Genomic DNA, 11,485 nt, shown 5'->3' with positions numbered 1-11,485 from the left:
TTCAAATGATGTGTTGGTGGATGCTGTATTTGTGTGTGTGTGTGTGTGTGTGTGTGTGTGTGTGTGTGTGTGTGTGTGTGTGTGTGTGTGTGTGTGTGTGTGTGTGTGTGTGTGTGTGTGTGTGTGTGTGTGTGTGTGTGTGTGTGTGTGTGTGTGTGTGTGTGTGTGTGTGTGTGTGCTATGCTTGTATGTGTGTATGCGTGCATGTGACTGTCTGTATGTGACTGTCAATGGTCATTATCTTGTGTGTCTTGTCTTCTCTGTAATACCATACTGTACAGTATGTACTGAAAGTGCCCTCAATGCCCCCTCCCACACACACACACACACACACACACACACACACACACACACACACACACTCTGTCAATGGGCCCTTTTCACTGCACAGCTGAAGGTAATAACATAAACTTTGTGTGTTAAATCAGTGTTGCATCCGGACGAGGATGTAAAGAGAGAGTGGCGACAACCAAAATGGATCATCACATGATTCACATGTAGAGCGGATACTTCCAGTTAGGCTAAATGTTTTTTTGTTTTGTGTTTTGTTTTTGTTTTTTTGTGAACGGAACAAATTTGTGTGCAACCTCCAAATTATTCCCCTGACCCAGGGAGTCCAATGTGAAAAGGATGCCATTTGTTCTTATGTCTTTATGGCAATTGGATGATTTGAGGCATTTTGTTCCAAAATTGTGTTTTGCAAAAATCCACCTGGATAACAGGTCAATGTGAAAAGGGTGGGATATATTGCTCAGCTATAGGAAAGTGCATGAAAGATTTCACGTAAATTGCACGTTGCGTTCATGATTTCAGGCCAATCCTGTAAACTTTGAAAAGCAATGTTAGCCAATTAGGATGGAATATGAAATAACCGACAGATCCGTCTTTCTTGAGCACATGACTATAGAGATACTGTGTAACGATTTGCGGGATTTTTGGACAAAATCTGGAGGAATATAAAATATAAAAAAAAAATAGTTTTACAAAAGTCGGCCTCCTGGTGGCGCTATAAAAGGCAGATGTGGAAAAATGCAGGTCAAAGGTTTGTCCTTGGCCTCTAGGGAGTGTGCAGTGTGCATGCAATGTTTCACGCAGATTGGTGGTTATAGGTAAAATGGTGAAAAGCTGCCTCATGGTGGTGCTATAACAGGCCGTTCTGGATAATTTGGGGCATTAAATCAATCTGATTCCCATTGTGGAATGAGAATCAGATTTAGGCTGGATTTGGCCTGTAAATACTGTTGTAATTCAAATTCATACATTGTATTGTTTAATACGGTGGTTCTTAAAGTGGGCTCCAGCAGGGATCCCCAGGGGTCAGGGCTCCTTGAGGGGGTTTCAGGGGTCCTCCTCAGTCTGGTTAAATGGTCGGTTTACGGGTCCATTTGGTTCCTTTCCATTCATACACAATCAGAGTTATGGGGGTCTATGGCCTAATGCTTAGTACCGGGAAACTGGAGGTCCTTGAAATGGAACAAAGTTTGAGAATCACTGTTTATATAAATAAATACTTGTGGTCCATTGTGATACGTGGCCATGATGGTGCCCAAGATTCCATGGAGGCCCCTAAAAAACCTGCAAGACCATAATCCAATATCCATGCATGCATCTCTATTAACATTTAGAATAGTTGGTTTAGAATAGCAGATATTGCACAGCGCGTCACTTCGTGCCTCGTTGCGTGCTTGTACAACTGCTATTTTTGAACTGTTTTTCAGGAAACTCTTGAAAGTGACAAATCTAACCCTTCTGTAGGCTCTTCCCTGGTGGCACAAAACATTTTCCAATGGGGTTCCGCCGGCCAAATACATATCATTGTTGTGGGTCCTTGGAACGTCCATATCCAATATATCCACGTGTGCCATCTCGTATTCTGCCGCCCTCCCTCAGGTGGACAGAGCCGAGATGGAGGACCTCTGAGAGGAGATGCTGCAGATCTCCATGTTGGTGAAGGACGAGCTGCCGCCACCCTCGCTGACGCTGCAGTCCTGGACAGACGAGGACGACGTGATGATGTTCTTCAGCCGGTGGAGGGAGATGACGAGCAGCGTCAGCAGGAATAGCAGCATGCCCAGGAAGACCCACACGTACACGTAGACGTTCCCCATCGTCATCATCGGTCCTCGGCCGCCGCCCCCGTCCGGCCACGAGGCGGCAGCCGCTTCGGAGGAGGAGGTCGGGGAGAAGCGGAGGAAGGTCCCGTTATCTGCCGCCGCCGCCGGAGGAGAGATTCCCGTTCCATTGAGGAGGTCTTCCGCCAGCGAGCTGTCCATCATGCCCGACATGCTGCTGCCCTCTGCTGGGCGTTTCAGGTACTGGCCTGGAGAGAGAGAGAAGGAACAGGTTGAGTCAGACTGGAATTGACAAGCAGAGCTGTATCAACTCCACTGTTCAAAAGTATTTGGTAATTAAAAGTATTTAGTAGTCGGGTGGTCCCGATCTGATCACGTCATCGGAAATTGGTGTCAATCACGTCATTTTCAAATGATCGGATCGGGAGCAAAATAATGTAATCGGGACATCCCTAGTATCAATATTATATCCATATCATGATATTAGACTGGATATTGTCTGAGATTTTGGATATTGTACTAAATGTGATATGGCATAAGTGTCATAAAAATATAAATATCGTATCGGGAAAAATCTGTATCGGCAGATACTCAAAATCAAATGATCGTAATTGGATGTATCAAATGTATCAAATTGGCATACACAACACAGACGGTAGGATTACACTGTGAAATTATTTAATATTCACAATAATTGAACAGCACAGAGGAATCTTAAGTTAATTAAAGCTGCACCAGTATGAAACGTTCCTCTTCTACCCTCGATTTGAACCTGGCTTCCTGAGCAAGTGCTGAAATCTTTACCATTGAGCTCAGAGGATAAATTGAATCTTGACCATTAGGTCAAGGTGTCTAGGTGAGACATGACCAGTGACACGATCTAAACGTCTCAATAGAAGAGCAGGGAGACATGCATACATTTACAGTACATCCCATACAGATTGGACAAAATTATTTTATTTGTTAATGCAACGTTATATAGTGCTGCTTTAACCCCTAATTTGTACTTTGTTGTACGACAATGTTGTGTAAAAGTAGCCAATGTACAACATTTGTTAAAAAGTCCAGAGATTTTGAAGTTGTGTGAATTTCTGCCTCTGTGGGGGGTATTTATATGTAAATATCATGACCAACAATGGCATTATAAGACTAAACAATGAACATCAATGGTGATGTTTAGGTGTAAAAAGAACAGATTTCTTTTTTATTTAAATCTGTTTTTGATAAAATATAAATGTTGTAATAATACAACCGTAGGTCTTACAGCGTTAAAGTTTTAAAAAAAAAACAGCAAGCTCAAAATAGGTACGCCAGGTTGAAAGTGGTTATTAAATGTGATGGGACCGTGACAGCAGGGGGAGTGCTTGTCTTTTAGAACGGTTCCCCCTCAGGCTGTGATGTCTGGGAGCCCGACGAGACGCCCATGAATATGAAAGGCTTTGTTTAATCTGATGACATTAAAAGCCTCTTCATCACTTTCCTTTGCTCCGCTTTGACTAAGACAATGGACGTGTGTAAACCTAGCGCTCCGCTGACGCACAGCTTTTATTGCTTCTGCTGATGATGATACCTGCTGGTATAATGACATGGACTGAGATTAATGAATGTGCCAGAGAATGTGAGAGAATGTTAATGTAGGACCTGACTGCAGTACAAGGTCAATTCCTCTCTCTGTGTGCGTGCGTACGTGCGTGCGTGCATGCGTGTGAGAAAGAATGTGTATCTGGCTGAGAGACAGGGAAGAGGTGGGGCAGGAAGGAGCACATGTGAGGAGAAGGCTGGCGGGAGAGAGATGGCGAGAGGGACAAAAAGAGGGAGAGTAACAGATGGATGGGTAGAGACAGATATATGGATGTGCAGAGAGAGAGAGAGAGAGAGAGAGAGAGAGAGAGAGCTGTGTGAGAGATGAGAGAGCTCTCAGGCTGTGAGGTGTATTTGGGCCATGATGAAGATCCATGCAGGCATGGATCTGTGCAACAAACCCCCATGCAGCACACTTCAAAGGGAGGTGGAATTCATTCACCATGGCAGGGAGGGAGCAGAGGTCAGCACCCAGCAGCAGAACAGGGCACCACCCACAACAACCTCTGTGTTTCTCCTATCCTCATCTCTAGACCAACATTTATGGTTTATTTAGAGTTCTCATTTCCACTGGCATTTGCCTGTGTCATTCAACCAACAACAATTATCCGGGTGCGTGCATGCATGCGCGCGCGTGTGTGCGTGTGCGTGTGCGTGTGTGTGTGTGTGTGTGTGTGTGTGTGTGTGTGTGACTGAGAGATAGCATGTAAGTGACTGTGCATATGTGACTGTCAATGGTCATTATCTTGTGTGTGCAACCGTGTCTTGTATTCTAATTCAGCATCACCATCATTTTAACACCTTTATCCATATTTTGTATGTTGGCGATTAAAAAATAGCACATACTGTATACAACCTTAAGCTCGATATACAAGCTTGTATATATGCTATTTTTGAAAACCTTTTCCTTCTGGGGGTCCCTGGGACAAAACATTTTCCTTCTGGGGGTCCCTGGGACAAAACCTTTTCCTTCTGGGGGTCCCTGGGACAAAACCTTTTCAGAGTCAGGGTCCGTGGCAAAATACAGTACATAGCAATTCAGGGGTCTTTGGCACAAACACGTTTGAGAACCACTGCTATAGAGAGTGTTCAAAATATACTGTAAGGTCCAAGTAATTTGTTGTGGAATGTCTAGAAAAGACATCCTATTTTGGTATAATCGCTAAGGAGCTGGACATGTACCGTAGCTCTCTGTCCGCCAGACATTCCAGTCATTTTCTCCTTTTCATTCTGTGTCTGTCTGTCTGTGTCTGTCTGTCTGTCTCTCTCCGTCCTTCTGTCTGAGTCTCTGAGAAGTCCACTATCTATCTCTGGAGACATGGCGCAAGAGCTTTGTGCTCTTGTCTAATTGACACAGTCTGCTATTATACCTTCAGGCGAAGTATGATTCATACTTTGTCGTACAAATAAAATGCAATTCTTCGTTATCGACACCACAGTGTTTAAAGTAAGAAAGATGATAATCTTATCTTGACCTCAACTCTGCTTAGAGTTTCAAGTAGGCTAGTACTCAGCAGTCAGCTCTGTTCCTTTCTTAATATTCACTGACTTTCTGTGTCCTTTGCTCCTTGGTAGAGAGGGTATTATTGATTTGGATGCTGATTATTCAACATTAGAGTGTAACTGATGCCAGATTCTTTTTTTAGTCCTATCCCACTGAATACCAATTTTTGATCGATATGTTTTATCAACAACTGCAAAATGTATAACATTTACCTTATAAGCAGATGAATAAATAACAATACACTGATGGATAAAATAAATGACATGTAATCGTGTTGATTTCTGGATCTGGTACTGTATACAGTATATATATTGTCTGTCGGGTGGAAACCTCATATGTCCAAAACCGTAACTTTTCAGGAGTTTTTTTTTAAAGCAAAAAGTAGCAGATCTACAGCTTGCAGATGTACTGCTTTTCATTCTTTAATGTGACGCTGCAGTATAATCAAGTAGGGTGTAGTTTAGGGGGGAAAAACACGAATGTCCCCAAAAAAGGCTTATATATATCGGCCAAACTGATATGCTTGGTTTAGCAACATGGACATCGGTTATTATGTGAAGATAAATGTCTTTGAATACAATAAATACATCTGTCAGGTACATCTGCAATGTAACTGGTTCAATTCTGTGATCTGTCTCCGTCATATAAAATAAATTAATGAATAAATCGCCTTGCCAGCCAAGCTATTAGTGAGGCACCATGCATGCTGTGATTTAACTATGATGCTCAGTGTGCACTGTGCATACAAATCACACATCTTAAATCACAGTATTGACTCGTGCAATACCTATATCACACAACGGGCTGCTTCTTCAAGAAAGTTTGTTGATTCTGGGCAAATTCCACGCAGGCCTAAACATCTTCACTCTCTTTTAACAAAGGGTCTGAACATGGAGTGTCATCACAAAGCTGTGCACTGTACCTGTCCTGTACTCAGTAAAATCATCAGTGTTAACTCTCTCTGAATCGTGTACACCGCACCCACAATGCTTCCATTTGGATACTCTTCAGAGTTAAATGAACACTGGGGATTATTACTGTATAATTATGTAAATGTAATTGTTCTGTTTTTTTGGTCTGCATCGTGTTGTAGGCCCACTACCTGCACACAAATTGTCAGGTTTCCTCGACCCCTTTTCATCGTTTTCACTTTCGCTCTCCATGCTTCCCACAGATCTCTCTCTACCTCTCCTCTCCACAGATCTCTCACTCCTACTCCTTCCTGATGGGTTGTTATTGTTGTTGATACAGCTGTGTAATGAAGCCTGCTCATTGAGAGGGTGAAATGGCTCATAATTGTGGTTAATTATGCTTTTTGTATCCAGGCAACAGGATATTTTCACTTTCACACTTTCAATCCAATCTACTTTAAGAGACACAGAAGACATGCACGCACACACGCACGCACGCACGCACGCACGCACGCACGCACGCACGCACTACTTTGAGACAGAAGACATACATACACACACACGCGCACACACACACACACACACACACACACACACACACACACACACATCAAAGAGAATAATTGAGACATTTTCTCTTTAAAAAAAATCCAATCTGGTGTTAGCAGTTCAAGTTATGAATAATGAATTGGGATCCGTATGAGGTAAAATGTCATGACATTTTACACATTTTTATAATCTGCGTGCATGCGTGCGTGCGTGCGTGCGTGCGTGCGTGCGTGTGTGTGTCACTGTGCAAATGTGCTCATGCCGTATTCATGTGAAAAATGTGTGTGCAAATCCAAATTGTGCAAATAACAGCTATCATTTACACAAGCACGCACATGCACACACGTATGCATGCACACACACGCACACACACACACACACACACACACACGCACACACACACACACACACACACACACACAGTAACATGTAGTTCGATTAGGACTTTGGCCTCACATGTAGCTTTACCTGGAGAGCACTGTGAGAGCTGGTACGTATGTAGACTTCACGTCTGATATTCAAAATACAATACCGCTCGTTCTCAAACTTTTTAAAGGGTTAGTTCTGATTTTTGGACTTATGAAACTTAGAAAATACTTGGCATTAAAGGGCCACTTCACCCTTTTAGCAATCAGATCTTACTTCAATGCTGTATAGGACACAATAAACACTTTCCTGGGGGTATGTGTAATATGTGTTTTTAGATATTTTAGTCATGACGCCATGTTCATGACCAAATCTGTCATGAAAATGTGGTCGCACTTCCTTCCTGGACTACAAGTCGCACCTCCACGCAGCTTCCCCCCTCTCTACAAGGAGGAGCAGTGCACCAAAGCATTATGGTCATTGTAGGAATTCAGCAATCCAGTCAAACCCTAGTCAAACACACAGACTTCCTTATTTTTCTGGCCATAGGGTGCAAATTAAAAAATGTGCTACTGTTATTTACTACAAATACTAACATTGGGTGATTGCAGTTTCTTCCTAGCCTGGCTAATAAGCCAGACTAATATCACACAACACTGTCGCGGTATATTAGTCTGGGCTGGCTCCACTTGGATTTCATTTCCCCGGGGGCGGGTTCAAACATTTTCTCTTTGACGCAATTGGTCAGAGCTACTGTCAGTCAAAAGTCTCAAGCATTGAACGTCACTGTACCAAAGCCCGCCCATATTGCATACCGTGTCCCGATTGGTCCGACCTGTTCTCGGTTGTAGGAAAGAGGCGTGCTACTGAGCCTCGCCAGACCGTAATCCGCTGGCAGGCAATTATTTTTTGCCAACGGCTGATTCGGTCTGGTTTATTAACCAGGCTAGTTTCTTCCAGCGATATAATGTCCCTTTAATATAGTGGTTGCAAAGGTATTAATTGATTGCCTGAGTGGTGGGAGTTCTGGTCTGGTTTTGGTGAATATTAAGTAGTTCTGGTCATTTGGTCGGGGTCGGGGTCATTACAAATAATTATATACATTTGTACATTCTCAGAGTTACAGACCCTGTAAGGGTCCATTTGGAACGTCCCCAATAGGAATGGCTGAGGGGAACCGTTAAGAAATCAGAACTTTAAGAAGGAATCATTAGAATCCTAAAAGATCCCAAAACTATGAGCCTATAATAGACAAAGAGTTTGAATCTGTCTTTGAGCTGTCGTCTATTCTCTATAGGTCCACTGGTGTCTGGTTCTCACACATTCTCAAACATTTACATGTCAATGGATGTAATGACCATGGACCCCCTCGCCGTTCAAATAATAGCTGAAGCATAAAATAGAGCTCAAGTGGTAAAACGATATTAACTCGTTTTTGCTGGGGAGTGGGGACAATAGGGATGCACCGAATGGGGCATTCTTGGCCGAAACCGAATACCGAATATAGGAAATAGTTGGTTGAAAACCAAATAGCCGAATGTGATTAATATTACAATTTCTTTCTTTTTTAAACAGTTTTTGTACCATTGCTGTCATGGCCGTACCTTCGTTGTAGAGATAATGGCAAAATACATGATTACATTTTGATCACGCCATCACAACAAAATGGTAGGTTGTGAAAGGTAACCCCGGTTCTTTGAATATCGGTCATTTTGAGCTGCAAATCAAACAGCCAGTCAGCTGGAGTCATTGTTGAATAGGAAGCTTTCCGAGGTCACAATCTACTGTAGATAATGAGCTATTGTTCTTTGCTGTGTGTGTGTGTGTGTGTGTGTGTGTGTGTGTGTGTGTGTGTGTGTGTGTGTGTGTGTGTGTGTGTGTGTGTGTGTGTGGGTGTGTGTGTGTGTGTGCGTGTGCGTGTGCGTGTGCGTGCATGCATGTGTGCGTGTGTGTGCGTGCATGCATGTGTGCGTGTGCGTGCTAGGGCTTTCACTTCTAGTGATTTTGACTAGTTGCCTAGTTTTCTAGTTGACTAGTCAACTAGTTGTTTAACTACTTATTAGGCTATGTAAAAAAACAGGAAAAAAACATAATCTTTGTACATTTAAAACTGTGTACATTGGTGACTATAACTATAATCTAGTTGATCTTGGGGCCTACACAAACGGGGGGGGGGGGGGGGGGGGGATAAACGTTTTTTTTTCTTATCAACTAGTCAACTAGTACCAACAAGGTCAACTAATGGATTTACTAGTCGACTAGTTGAATAGTCGACTAGTTGCTTAAAGCTCTAGTGCGTGCGTGTGTTTACCTGCATCTCTCCTGTCCTGTGATGAGCTACTATGGTGTTCTATGATTTCTATCTCCCAGCATACACTGTGTTCACGGGTGCATTCTGTACTGTACATATTCTCATATTTACCATATCATATTTACCGTGGGCTCTCACAGCACAGCATGGTCGACCGGACAACACAACAGTGTCTGACTGTTCTCCTCCATCTGTGTGGAGGGAGGCCAGTGTGGCAGCCAGGATGAGACCCGAGCCATTTAAAGTGACAAACGCACTCTGTCCTTCCTTCTCTATCTCTGGAGGGTCTCTATGTCATTTTTTATCCTTTGAATTCCCAGGGTACAATTACTTCTTTCATCTCTCTCTCTCTCTCTCTCTCTCTCTCTCTCTCTCTCTCTCTCTCTCTCTTTCTCTCTCTCTCTGTTGAATGACATTAATACATGAATCCTGCACTGGCCTGTGTTTAACCTTATTAAGTGTCCGCTTCACAATCTCTCTTCCTTTCTTCTGTTTCTTTCACTTTAGTGTTCTCCTCTTTTCTGCCTCTCTCTCGCTCTTCCTGTTCCAATTAGGTTTAACTCTCTTTGTCCTCTCTTTGTGAGCTTGTAGTTCGCCGTTTTCAAAACATATTGGAAGAAATTGTTTAACGACACAAATGTTGTATGTTCCTGGCACAAAATCCTTTCAGATGGGGGTCTTTGGCAAATACATATAGTTATTTGCCAAATATCGGTGTGCACCGATGAAGTGATAAAGTTCCTTTGTGAAGTTGTTTGTGAGCCTGTGACAATGGATAATGACAGTCCCAACTCCAAATGATTCTACAGTAACATGAACACGGCTTTAACCTTCTTCTCATATTATGGAAGAATTAGGAACACTATTCATGTGTTAAAAAACAACAATAATAAAAAAAAAACAATAAGAAGAAGCTTAATTCATTCATGTATCTGTTCACCTGTATTCCTCACAATGTATTCTCCAATGTAAGAAATGAATACTAGACATCCCACTCTATAATAATCTTGGCATGATCGCATGTGGATCAGTCGATCTACTGTATATGTTATTAGAAAATAATATACAGTTCCTCACCTGTTTGTTAGCGACGAAGCAGCTCTTCCCGTGCGCTTTTCCCCCTTTCTGTCTCTCCCTCTCTCCCTCGCCCTCTCTCTCTCTCTCTCTCTGTCTCTCTCTCTCTCTGTCTCTCTCTCTGTGTGTCTCTGTCTTTCACTTCTTCCACAAATCCATCCCGTTTGGACTCTCAGCTCAACAATGATGAACTGCTCCCTACCATCCCCTCTGTCATACTGTGTTCTCTCTCTCTCTCTCTCTCTCTCTCTCTCTCTCTCTCTCTCTCACACTCCTCTCTCTCTCTCTCTCTCTCTCTCTCTCTCTCTCTCTCTCTCTCTCTCTCTCTCTCTCTCTCTCTCTCTCTCACACACACACACAAGAGGCTGTAGATAATGAATGAACCGGCTGTCTTTTTTATGGACCGAGTGACGGAAAGGAGAGGGATTGTACTGCTTATTCGCAGTGACACACACACACACACACACACACACACACACACACACACACACACACACACACACACACACACACACACATCCTGGCCTCCCCAGACACCCCATTCCTCTTCTTCTTTCGTTCACACCCCACACACGTACCGCTCATAATTTAATGTCTCACTACGGTTACTGTGAAATGTCCACTGGGATACTTGTTTGCATTTTGGAGAACTGCTAATGGAAGCAAATGGGATCCGCAGCTGGGTTGATTCTGGCTAGGCTAGCTGACCCCAGATTCATTTAAAATGGATCATACATGTATGAATGATTATTTATAAATATGTCTTTATAAGTGCCTCAACACTGCCCTTTATTAAAAAAATAAAAAACTACTGATAAGAATAGGATGACGTAGTTTTAGTTATAGCCTTTTGAATAAATTCCATTTAGTTTTAGACATATTTTAGTCATCAGATTTTTTTGGTTTTAGTGTACTTTAAGTTGACTAAATACCATAAGATTTCAGTCGGTTAAATCTACAGTTGATTTAGTCGACTAAAATGTATTTTGGCGGAATTGGTGGGCCATGATGGCGCTGAAATGCCTGTTCTATTTCGTCCCTGCTGACCGCCAGAGGCGGTGCTTTAAGCACTGAATACGTCCCTTCGCGCATGCGCAGTCGAGTATTTTATACCAAC

At 42.8% G+C, this 11,485-nt stretch overlaps 1 protein-coding gene across 1 annotated transcript; it reads right to left on the bottom strand.

The window, feature by feature from the left end:
• Nucleotides 1-1,380: 1,380 nt before the first annotated feature.
• On the bottom strand, nt 1,381-10,395 carry sertm1 (serine rich and transmembrane domain containing 1). Its single transcript, XM_079508336.1, has 2 exons — nt 10,372-10,395; nt 1,381-2,320 (listed from the first exon to the last, which is right to left on the bottom strand). The coding sequence occupies exon 2, from the start codon at nt 2,283-2,285 to the stop codon at nt 1,887-1,889; it is 399 nt and encodes a 132-aa protein (XP_079364462.1). The 5' UTR covers nt 2,286-2,320; nt 10,372-10,395; the 3' UTR covers nt 1,381-1,886.
• Nucleotides 10,396-11,485: the final 1,090 nt, after the last annotated feature.

The sequence above is a fragment of the Electrona antarctica genome (assembly GCF_951216825.1).
Source record: "Electrona antarctica genome assembly, chromosome: 8".
Taxonomy (NCBI): Eukaryota; Metazoa; Chordata; class Actinopteri; order Myctophiformes; family Myctophidae; genus Electrona; species Electrona antarctica.
The sequence above is the reverse complement of the archived record's forward strand: the minus strand, read 5'-3'. Positions and strand labels throughout refer to the sequence as shown.

Bases quoted from the DNA above. Each gene is read 5' to 3' on its own strand.
- sertm1 (XM_079508336.1), bottom strand. From the start codon at position 2,285: ATGTCGGGCATGATGGACAGCTCGCTGGCGGAAGACCTCCTCAATGGA.